This window comes from Tubulanus polymorphus, chromosome 4 (genome assembly GCF_964204645.1).
Source record: "Tubulanus polymorphus chromosome 4, tnTubPoly1.2, whole genome shotgun sequence".
NCBI lineage: Eukaryota > Metazoa > Nemertea > Palaeonemertea > Tubulaniformes > Tubulanidae > Tubulanus > Tubulanus polymorphus.
The window spans coordinates 3,919,857-3,932,230 of NC_134028.1; the positions used below are offsets into that span (position 1 = coordinate 3,919,857).

Consider the following 12,374-nt stretch of genomic DNA (forward strand, 5'->3'; position numbering starts at 1 on the left):
AAGTGCGCGGACAAAACTGTCCGAGACAGAGGCATATCGATAATAACGTGTGTGTTTATCCGAATTACTACGAGTAGTTAGGAAATGTCACTTCAGGACCTCAATGAGTGAGGGGAGGAGGGGAGGGGAGGAATTTCTTAAGATTTTGTTCTTAAGAAAAATATCTTAAGAAAAAAATCTTAAGAAATTCCTCCCCCTCCCCTCCTCCCCCTAATCTATGGGCAGAATTTCAGAATTTTTGAACGCACGTTATATCTGTCGGGTTTACTCGGGATATAGGCGCAATGGAGCCTGTGCGTAACCTGGCCGTAGTATAGTGGAACAACGAACTAGTTGTTTCAACGACCTCCGACACAACCAATTATCAGTTATTACAAACCTAGAATTTCGTCCCAAATAAGATGATTCTGATAATTTCACACTGGATTTAACGAACTATCGGTTATAACCGATTATCGTTGTAAGGTGGTTCTAATGACAGGCCGAGCTGCGTGCGCTCACCAGCATGAGCGTCGAGGATCGTGGATGAAAGATGGTCTTCTGAAGAAATGTGTTCAACCGAACGACTACGGGAAGGCAATAAACATTGAAATCATCAAACAAGTCAAACACAAATATTAAGTAGTTTCACGCAGTATTTTTTATTGAACTCTGGTAAAGACAATACGACAGGTCAGTTATTACACACTCTGTTAGCCAAGTTAACATTGAGAAGTAAAAAAAGTTCATCGTTACGAGAGAGATCGAGAGATAGAAGAGATCAAAACGCATTTCATCACTTACAAACACATGCGACGCATACATTCATATGTATCTCCACTCCGGTGGCAAAGGTTGGACGTGAAATGTCTTTTCGTAGAGCTACTGGAAGCTATTTCGAGTCAGATGGTAGAGCCCAGAAATCGTGCTTTGTCTACACCCTCAGGGGTTCGACGTTGTAGAAGTTAGTGGTTGCGTAGTTATAGCTAGGATCCTCCAATCTCCAATATCTCAGCACCAGGTAATTACCTTTTTCATATGTAGTTAGAGGGATATTGGATGATCAAAGCTTTCAATACACGCGACGAGTCTCTGCTAGGTAAATCACCTAACATCACTATATTTTTAGTTAAAATGATTATTAACTATTGGTCCGAAGCGCCCAGAGACGATATACTGCTTAATACTTATTAAAGAAAACAGTTAAATTAAATCGGATTATAAATGAATTCCTTCATTTCAAATGATCTGGTCAGTGGCGCTCTGGTCAGTGAATTCTGATAAGGTTGAATTTTGCTACAATATTTTTCATGTCAGTACCTCAGCCACGGGGACTCAGTCGAATTGAAACACACACGGCTGCAGCTGCTACACACACAGCTGCAGCCGCTGCTGCTGCTGTTGCTGTACACAATTCAAACCCAGTTCGTTTCTAAAATCTAGAAGATGAATACATACGCACATGTATAACTATATATCAACTAGTAGACCTACGACAAACGTTAGCAAGTAAAATGCAGCTTAGGATCATGAAATTCACGACGTTCAAGCAAAGGTAGTTGCAATTATTCTGATAAAGAAAAAAAGCTTGGCAGTAGAAAAATCATACAATTTCAACGAAGACAACATTCTTGCTGTGTATCATCGATGTACATCATATGATTATGATTAGATGTTACGTAAATACACTTTAACAATGTAGAAATAAATACATTTAATACGAATATGGGAGATTAAGATGAGGACAGTTTCAAGAAAAAATCAAAATGAATCATGCTACTTAATTAACCAGTGCTTCCTAACATTACAGGTATACACTCAAGAACACCAGATCTAAGGCCACAATTTTCCGAGAAAAGCAAAATCACTAAAAAGTAGTCTACCTTTGAAATGTAACTATCATTTTCCTAATTTTCGCAGAATTTCACTTCGATTTGAGAGGAATTTTGGTAGGAAATATATTTGACCATCATTTACTCAGTTCTATAGTTACGGGTTTAAATAGAAGTAAAATCAATTCATTATCTATATTTACCTCTGGTATCAACTGAGAACCAAAATTATTTCCTCATAGATCATTACCATTTTTATCATGATTTTTTTTCAAACCTGCTATCATCATCAATTGTGTGGCATATGCCGAGGTAGACGGTTAAATATTTTCAAAAGCCATATTCATAATATAATATGAAAGTTTTCGACGACAGACTTTCGGCTATAAACCTGAAAGCTTTTTGTACCATAAACCACAAAACTGTTAAACGTACAATCGTAGATTTAAAACATATTTGCATAAACGACTCCCTTTTCTGTCGATAGTTTATCATTAACAACTATTCATTATTATCATTATCATAATTATTACTATTTCAAGGTGGCGGGTATTTTTCCACAGATTCTAGCACCGTCAGTTATCAACGAAATAAATAATTATGTCATCAAGACATGTCTTGTCCTTCCCTCTTTCACGACTGATTCATAGCGTGCTGCCATCTTCACTTAAAACTTCGCACTAATACAGTTCCACGTCGCCTTTGATAAATGCCTGAATAACGAGTCGCTCCGACACAAATTGAAGTTTTTTGAGCTGACATTTCATTTTCAGTGAGATCTCACTTTTTCGCAAATTGGTCCGAGTTTTTTCGTGAGATGTTCACCTACGCGGTGGTTGTAGTCATCTAGACGAATAGTTGATGTTCGGAGATGTACCGATGCTTAACGATGAAAAGCTACTCTGACACGACTGTAAACTTGTCATTGAACCTCTGAAAAATTCACGAAATATCCAGTCGTTAAAGGAAGAGGACGATAAAAGAGAAACAAGGTCTTTTGCAGTTTACGTAAGTAAGAAGTAAAATAAAATGTTGTGCCACTGATTTAGCTCAAGTCGGATCTGACAAATCAAACAAGTTATAATTGAATATATCTCGATGACCCTAAACATGACTACAAAGCTTGATTAAAACTCATCTTAGTGGAATCAAAATATTAGACGTAGAGAATATCTCACCTGAAATCTTCAGAACTTAAAACTTCCGTGTAGTACATGACTTTGGATTTGTGACTAGATAGTGAGAAATCGAACGACTGCGATGCCCTCGCGCTGTTAAAATATTTCCACTGTAGAATATAATGACCCGATTGACTCGTTACATGTGAACCCTGAAACACAAATAAACATGACAGGTTGAAAATAAATCCTACAACGCAGCTGCTAATATAACATACCATAGAACCCCATATACGAGGAACTATGACATTAATAGAACTATGAAATTAATAGAATTACTATGAAATTGATCGAATTTTCTCATTTGGATGAAAATATTTGGTCTTTCTTAAATATATGTACCATTCATATAGTATGCATGTTTCCATGGGGTGGGGCACAATAACTGTCCACTTCCCCAAATACAGTAAACCTTGTCTCGGACAAACTGGGGGTGGCAAAATTAAGCGAAGTCTCGGTAAAGAATAGGAAAATACATTAGAAAAACGATTTTGTTTTTGTCCGAGTTCGTCAAAAGTCAGAGTTGGCCGTATCCGAATAAGGTGAGGTTTACTGTTTATAGAAAGATTAGAAAACTACAAATGAATCGGTAAAGACGCAAGGATTTATTCACCTGAACACTGTCTCCGTCGCGACACACATGAGGAGGTTGAACGATACTCAAATCGATACCGACGACCATGTGTTTATCGACGTACTGCGTCGAGCCGATGCCGCCCGACGCGCCGTGCACGTGGTGCTGATGCGGCTCGCTAATTATCGGTTTACGACACCGCAACAACGTAAACGTCACGTCGCCTTTCAGAATATCGAAATCCCACGTTATTACGCAGCCACGTTCCGGAACGCTGATCAAAATCTGGAAAATAAAACACAACGTTAGTACACAACGCTAGAGACCGACGGCTGATTAAAATTCTTCCGTATCAAAGATTTTTCCTCAAATGCTAATCCTAGTTCCTGATTCTATCCTGCGTCATCCCTCATTGTTTTATAGAGGTTTTGCAGTAAAAACATGCTTTTATCACGTGATTCATGCCATATTGACCATCGATACAATGCAAGATTTACAAGACATGGGCTGCAGTTGCTGAAAAGTTGGTTACAGTTAACCAGTGAATAGTCGACACAGTGACAATTGAAATTCTATTGTAACCATAGTATTTGTCCAACTTTTCAGCAACCGGTGCCAGATCCCTAATTTCTGGAATGGAATTCTTTTATTCATAACACATTTAATCGACAGAATGAAAGCTGGTGATGGCGCAAGTTTAACCTACCTCATGTGGAAAGTCTTTAACTACGTGCGCTGTATGGTAGATACTATCAGCGAATAACGGTGGCTCATTCGGAGACTGATCCAGATTATCATCGTCAAACATATACAAACATTTCGGCACAAGGCCCCCCTCTGGCACATCACACTGAAACATGGAGATAGTCACATTACATCCTACACTAAAACAGTGTAAATGAAGAAATCTATTGAGACCAGTCGCAGTCTATGTAGTACTACATATGTATCAAAACACAAAATGTCAACGACCAACAACCAAAAAATCTGTTAACCTGATGTTTCGAATAGAATACTTCAATCTATCCTCAGATCTATTCAAAAATATCTAAATACGTCTCTGAAAATGGATAGAAATCCGGTATCAGTTGCTCAGTGGATGAGGTGTTTGACTCAACTGAGATGTGAGTTCGAATCCCAGTGAACCTGCGCTATTTTGGGAAGAACAAATCGAAGTGTTTTCCAAGTCGCTGATCTATGTGTCACATGTGGGTAATTATTTTGATTGAAGAGGTTTCCACAGTATTGGTAAGAAAGAAGTAAGGACGGAACTAATCCGTTCGAAGCGTCAGTGTAACAGATTTTTTAGTAGTCGTTTGTTCATATTGTTCTGAAAGTGTAACTATAGCTTACATAACAGTCTCCTCCCAGGAAATCAGGAATAAACTCTGGATTGATGTAGTCTGCCAGTCCTCCTTGACCTTGATAATCGTTACCACCGTAAATCATGAACTTTTTACGTGTATTCTCATCGATGAATGGACTGATTAACGTCCACAAAACGGGGAACACTCGCGGAGCCCGCACGATCAATAATCGGCCCATTGTCTCCGGGTAATTCGCCTCGACTGTTTCAATGATTCGCAGTAACGCTTTGATACCCGGTCGCCATAGATGACGCATACTCAAACCCTCCAGATCAACAATACATGTACACGCACTACAAAATAAATATATTCATTAAATATGGCAGCAAAGCAGCAATATAGAACTTTATGGGAAGATTAGTACAGGATGGATCCAGGGTGACTCGCATGAGGCAAAATTTCCAGAGTCCCAAGTAAATTTCCAAGTACACTTAATCCAATGATTTTTTTTGGTGTGAATTGGAGTTGATTCCTATAAGGTGCCTTTTTTGAAAAACATGCCGTGTTTTCATTGGTGAGGCTGAAAAATTGGACCCTAGATCCATCCATGTCGTACTGTGACGTGAATCGACAAATCTGGCAATAGCTATAATCATTGTGTTCATTGTTTTATAGTGGCCTTGTTTCCAAATTGTCGAGAAAGAACTAGGCATATCGTAGCAAAATCTGTTAAAATAATCTCTAATGTTTTTTTTGTGCTGATGTGAAAAGCTATTCCTGAAAGAAAAAACTCTCAAAGTTTTACGGCAAACAGAACCAGGAGTTCCACAGTTGTGAATTTGAGTTCACTCTGAACTAAAATCAGTAAATTTTCATTGAGTTAATTCGGATTCATATCTTAACTGGCAACTGTGGAACTGGATCCAGTGTATCGAGCACATGCTAATCTACGATTGTCAGTAGTTGGAATACGAAAGTTTGCTTTTAGTCTATACAACAAAATAACGGCAATAAATCAGAGAAAGTATGAAAGAGTATTATGTGTATGTTGGGTTGATATCGTGACGAGTAGGTGGTGTGTGTCATGCAGAAAAAGTCACGAAGAATTCATCGAGGAAACCAAATCTCAATCATTAGTGGAAATTAACCACGGAAGGAAAAAACGTTTCGTCAAACGGAAATCAGTAGCAGCAATAATGATGATGATAACAATAATAATAATATAGTAAATCCTTGGAAATGATTTACAAACCCAAAATATGACTTTTCTCTGCAATGGAAAATGACACAGGGAACTCAGGTATTTATTATATGTAGCCTTATAGAAAATTGATTAATAACGAAGAAAAGACCTAAATGTTTCCTTGATGGTAATATCTTGTTCAACATTTTGACTATATACTTATAGTCATCGACTTCAGGACAACAGTATTCCTCAAGATGAATCAACATATTGACTATATGCTAATTGGCATCAACTTCAAGTCTAGGGTATTTGGGAAATCGACTATTAGGACAGTCGAAACATTAAATCAAACATCAGTCCTTCTTTCTTAGTGTGGGGTCTGATATTATCATTACAACATGGACTTCGAGTCAGTGTTTCATCAATCGTTATCTTATTATATGTATTTGTATTGACAAAGGATGTCGTCTGTTTCTATAATTTCAGTGACGGATGAAACAGTATCGTATTCATACCTGACGGCGTGGCCGCGTATTCGAGTTGCTTTCTCCGCTCTTCGAATTCCTTCTTCGTTTATGAACAAAACCTATAAAATCATTACGAAAGCATAATAAGTTTCATTGATTCTAGTTGCACGTCACGCGCTACACACCTGCGGATCAATTCAATAAGCTATTGATTCAGATGGGTTAAAGATTTCTCCATTAAATTGAAAGGAACCGAAGCAGAAGTCGAATTTGTGAAAATACATTAAAACCAGTGGGGTACCGGCACTGCTTCTATGGCAAGTGAGGATCGGCAAGGTTCACCGGTGGTTACTGGGTAACCACGCTTCAATTTCTTCTACATTTCAGACTAATCTGAATCAATTTTTCAAATTAGTGAATCAAAGTGAATAGTTTGATAACATTCGGATTTTGACGCCTAAAATTCCAGTTCAAACTTCATAAAAATAAGCTAATTTTCACTACGAATTTCCCAGTATACTGTTGCGCCATCTGGTGCGCGCCAGTACCTCATTGAAGATAAACTGCACAGTAATGTAAACACCTAAAGTACATTCTACACCTGAGGGCTAGTTTACTAAACGTTGCATTTTTATAGCGGCATTAACACTTAACATGTACCGAACTTCAGGCACACCCATAAAGCTGTATCGATTACCCTGTATGGCTCGATATGTTGTACTTACATGCTTCAGAATTCCCTCTTCCCCAACAGCTTTAATGAGACCTTTAACATCCATCTGTCCCAGACGTAATATATACAACGGCCGGTCATCTGTCGTAACGATTAAAACATAATTACGAAATCTAAATAATCATGAATTCAAATTTCATCCAAAATGGTCCTAGTGAAGTTGAGCCAAATTTGATGCTTGATATGTTTGGTTGAGAAAATGGCGGCATTTACCTTTATCGTAATAGTGCCAGCCCCCTGCATAGTAATCTTCGAGAACTTGCATAGGTTTATACGTATCAAGCAGACGATCGATGCTGTGCAACTTTCTCCACGCTAACGAATGACACAGCATTTCCCTCGCTTTTTCTACGTTGAAATCTCTCGCTTTCAAAAAACGCAAAATGTGAGTGTCACGAGGGATCTGAAAAGAGACGCAACAAGAAGTCGCTGTTAACTCAGAATTAATTCAGGATCCCCACAGAACAGTCATTCCTGGATACGAGATTTCATGGAGTTTTAATGGAGATTAATATTAATATCTGAAATACTGAGTATAATATCAGCCTACCAGTCAAGCCTCATTGTAAATTGCGATCCTGTCCTACATTATTGAAAGCATCCCCAGGCTCGATGACTGTAATGGTCGAGAGGGGATACTCTGGTGATTAGGTGATGAGTTTAAACATCATCATATCCCCGGGCAAGACTCTATCCTCATCACCTCTCTCTCTCTACCCAGCAATAGTTTGAGTTATGGCTTGGCTTGAATGCTGATTACTAAAGCTCAGATGCTACTTCCTAAGAAGTGTCTGGGATATAGGATTCAGGTAGTAGCCTATTACAAATATATGTGAGATTCGCTGATCACATTTGTCGTGGATATATCAACACTTATTATTCAATAATAATAATTCAACACAAATTATCATCAAGTGTTCTAGAATTTACTACATCTCCATCAGAAAACGTTGATCAATATCTACATAAAAACAAGACAACCCTGGGCAAGAAATGTTGACGTAACTATCGAAACAAGGTGTATAATATCGATCCAGCGATCACTCGAAGAAAAGGTTATTCTAGTGAAACGTCGCGTGTGTCTATAATCTCAACGTCCAATAGATTTGATAAATGACATGTTCTGTATAGAAATTGATTTTCTGTTAGATGCCGCAGGCAATCAATGGGCGGTTTATCCAATTCAATGAATTTCATGTTGCTTAGCAGAGAGAGTACATCCATACAACACCGGGGACATTAGTCTTTATTTCTGTTAGTTTATGTAGAGACCTATCCCATGTTGTCGCAAATTCATTTTTAATGGTACGCTTAATCTAGTACAGAAACCGGCTCGAATAGATTGACTATGCTTCTAAGACTTTTAATAGGTAAACAATTCGAACAGAATAAACCATTAGCCAAAATCGTGATACCTTGTTTCTCCTAATCAGCCGGGTGATTTCGTAAACTGCAATAAAATTTGTAATCAGTTCATTTCTTTAGCTACCTGGCCCGTTATGGTTGGCTTAATCATGATTTCTAAAAAAGTGATGTACAGGGTAGATAGGAGGCCGTTGAGTAGGAGGAAAGGGCATTCGTTAGTGTTTCCGTATAATATCGTTTAATTCTAAACAAAAATATGATAAACATGAGAGCAATTGAAACGACGTATTCAGGAATTCGAACTCATTTCCGTGAAATGTGTGAAAATCTATGCGCACCTACGTCAAAGTCACAGTAAACAGAATAACGACGACGCACGCACCAGCTGTTACTGTAATGTTTTATTTATACGGGAAGAGAACGGGAGCGCGCAACATTTAATCAATTACTTCCATTGACCATATGGTCGAGAGAATGAAATCACAATTTATACAACGCAACATACGCCGAGAGGCCGTAGAAAAAATCACCAAAAAAAAAAACAACGAAATACAATTTACTGCGAGCTGATAAAATATTCTAATAGCGAGGAAACGTGTTGTCAACCGGCAGACATTCTGAGACAATTATTCTAAATCTAAGATACGGCTGTCCTACCTTTCCTTTATGCGTCTCTTGAAGCCACTTTCTCAGACGTACGAGGTTACTTTCCTGAACGGGCGTCAGTTTTCCTAAAAATCGCTCGATATATTCCGTATCGAGATTCATAGCTGAAAAAATAAAGAGATATCGAAATAAAGAGATACCGATTCTAAAGGGGCTAATGGAAAAAACAAATTTCACCAAAGAAATATTTCCTACTTTCAGATTTTTCAGCGTCGATACTAGACGCTGTAGCACCTAGTTCCAGTTCGCAGGCACTGTCTTTTTCTATGGATTTGTTCATGTCATCCGTTTTCAAAAACATGTCGGGTGATTTGATTTCACAGCCATCCAGTGACCAGGGTCGAATATAGTCGACCCCTTCACTTATCAACTCATTTATATAATATTCTATAACTTCTTTACCCTGAAAAATGAATCGAACAGAATCAAGAAGACAAATTTTTTCAGTTTTTAACCACTGTGAATTGAGTGATATAATCGATTACGTACCTTTTTGATATTATGCGAATATTGCTTCATAGCTATTTTTTCGACCGTGCTTTCGAAACCGAAGAATGATTTAATATCTAAACTTGCTTGTTGCTCGAAACACGTCCAATTCGGATTCTCCGGATGAACCTCAATGAATAAATGTTTGGCGAAAGATCAGATGTAAGTCAACATAGTGCAGAAATAGTGTTATTTATCCTCCCTATATCCTAACCTGCATATTACTACATGATGTATCATTAACATGATGAAAAATCTTAAATTCTAATTTGAAAACCTATGATATGGCTTCAATAGAATAGATTCATTGAAAATCTATTGATTAATTTGAAAACCTATGATATGGTTTCAATTGAATAGATTCAAAATTCCAAAGTTTTTCTCAAATATTTTATGGGTGATTTGTCTAATTTCCCAAATTGAAATGGGGTGTTTATAAAAATGAGCATACCTCCATACGACAGGGAAGTCAAGGTTATCATGGCGATAAGTTGATTAAGGGGATTCTTAAGAAAGATCGCCGAAGAAATTTTCAGAATTCCTAAGTTCTTCCCGATTTCCGGGTACTGTCGGAACCAGGCGATGAACTTGGTTCATTTCCAGAGTAGAACTCCGAGACTTACTCTGTAAGAACAATGTTCTTTAATTTGCACTCGACTCGAGAAACTTTCGTTATAAGCGTCGATATCTAAAGTTCGGCTTCTCCTATCGAGGTCGTTCTTCTGAACGAAATTCACGTGATCCACGCCAATAATCTAAACAAACAATCAGAAATATAAGACACAAATATGATAAATGATGACATTTCTGTGTCATGTTTGTCTAAGCATAAAAAACTTGTGACAGTTTGAAAATGGTAATATTCAAATAGAAATAAAGTCTAGATTTCCATTCTTTGCCCCGACGAATCGAGATGGTAGATCTAAAGAAGACAAATTATGAAATGTGGAAACTTTTCAGTAAGCGCATAAGTCTTATGAAATTACATGCGGGTATTTAAGTTTAATAATGGTAGAGCTAGAATTTTTTGTTGGTTAAGTGAAGCCAGAATAGTGAAAAGCAACATATCTCGACACTCGCGTGGAAAATAACTCACTTTTTTCAGTAAATACGGAGCGTCTATTGCTAATCGACATCTCCTTTCAATAACTTCTAAAGCACCGTCCTCGCTGTGGTATTCACTGAGCATGTCGCTACCCAGAAACACCGGTATCATTTTACACGTCGGAAACCGCTTTTGATAAGCCTACAATGAGACAATATGGAAACTTCCGTGAAAACATAAAATAAGCCCTATCAGATCTAATTCCGCAGTTACTGGTTCAAATTCATACACAAAGAAGATAGGTAGGACTTTATAGGTTTACTAGATTTCATCAAAAATATGAACTTCTGCTACAAATGTTTTAAGTAGCTCTACCAGATAAATATGGGTGAAGCCAATCCCCCTTTTTTGGCACAGGCAAATTGAATGAATTATATAATTACATAGAGTTCAGTTGCCACTCTTCCCCCATTCACAAATTCCTTCAGTTGTGCATGTTATTCCCCAGAGTGAATCCGCTACAGGTAAATGCAGAAATTTCTTGATTTGAAATGTTACAATTCATTCATTTTTCACCAATGATATTGTTAAAGAAACACATGGTCAATAGTATATCCAAATTGCCTGAGTTTTGTGGTCATTCCTATGGGAGAATTGAGAGTAATTAGCCTATTTAAGTATTAGGAGTGCAACTTATATCTTTATATAATCAAGTTAGCCTACACATAACCAATAAAGTACGACCAGTATTCATGTTTATTGATTTGACACAACACGGTTCCTCTATAATTCTTCTGGGTTCAAGTAGTCAGTGAACTGAATTAAGACTATTTGTAACTAAACAATAACTAATGAAATCGTTTTAGAATAATTTTCTAAATGAACATTTAAATCTGTGGAAGTTGTTCAAGAATAACGAGATTAAACAAAACAATGTTAAACTGGTTCTAGAAAAATAAATAACAAATCTGAACTTACAGCCATCACCAACTCAAACGGAAATTTATAAATCCGAACGGGAGATTGATATTTCTGCACCATCTTGAAACGCTAATTCAATAGTAGAGACGAAATCTATCACAAACTTTCCCCGTTTGACTCGGCGTTGTAAGTGCCTGTCACGTTTGACGTTGGCAAGTTGCCACGGCACTAAAAACTACACATCATACTCATTATTGCCGCTTTTATTTATGCAAAATCATTCATGATTCTTAATTCTAATCTCCTCATATAATTCTAATCCTTCAACATGTCCAACCCACACACAGTCACCGGCATACTGAAAGTGAAATAGAGGAAACGATCAGTGATACGTCAGTCAGATCCAATAAGATACAAATCGAAAGGAAATCGACAATCAATTTAATTTGAGAAAATCCACCTTCTTCAGAACCGCTTTAAAATCAGCAGGGCCCCGATTCAGGATAATTCGTCTTTTTGATTATCTCGGAATTCGAGCCACGAGCTCCGATATCACTCGGTTCGAACAGAACTGGAAATTTAGAGAATTTAGAATGACAGCTCGAACGAACGAAAAAAACACTTCCGGGTAG

At 37.5% G+C, this 12,374-nt stretch overlaps 1 protein-coding gene across 1 annotated transcript; it reads right to left on the bottom strand.

Annotated features, from left to right (window-relative positions):
* Nucleotides 1-632: 632 nt before the first annotated feature.
* On the bottom strand, nucleotides 633-12,356 carry LOC141903530 (SEC14-like protein 5). The gene is made up of 15 exons (XM_074791662.1): nucleotides 12,203-12,356; nucleotides 11,800-12,100; nucleotides 10,873-11,022; nucleotides 10,400-10,531; nucleotides 9,777-9,905; nucleotides 9,483-9,690; nucleotides 9,279-9,391; nucleotides 7,470-7,659; nucleotides 7,249-7,337; nucleotides 6,572-6,642; nucleotides 4,917-5,223; nucleotides 4,270-4,413; nucleotides 3,603-3,848; nucleotides 2,990-3,141; nucleotides 633-2,744 (listed from the first exon to the last, which is right to left on the bottom strand). The coding sequence occupies exons 2-15, from the start codon at nucleotides 11,860-11,862 to the stop codon at nucleotides 2,654-2,656; spliced, it is 2,085 nt and encodes a 694-aa protein (XP_074647763.1). The 5' UTR covers nucleotides 11,863-12,100; nucleotides 12,203-12,356; the 3' UTR covers nucleotides 633-2,653.
* Nucleotides 12,357-12,374: the final 18 nt, after the last annotated feature.

Excerpts from the sequence above, each read along its gene's own strand:
- LOC141903530 (XM_074791662.1), bottom strand. The coding sequence starts at position 11,862 with ATGGTGCAGAAATATCAATCTCCCGTTCGGATTTATAAATTTCCGTTT. Across the intron at positions 3,849-4,269 it reads TTAAAGACTTTCCACATGAG|ATTTTGATCAGCGTTCCGGA; the intron begins GTAGGTTAAACT and ends TTTATTTTCCAG. Across the intron at positions 3,142-3,602 it reads GCGACGGAGACAGTGTTCAG|GGTTCACATGTAACGAGTCA; the intron begins GTGAATAAATCC and ends TTTGTGTTTCAG.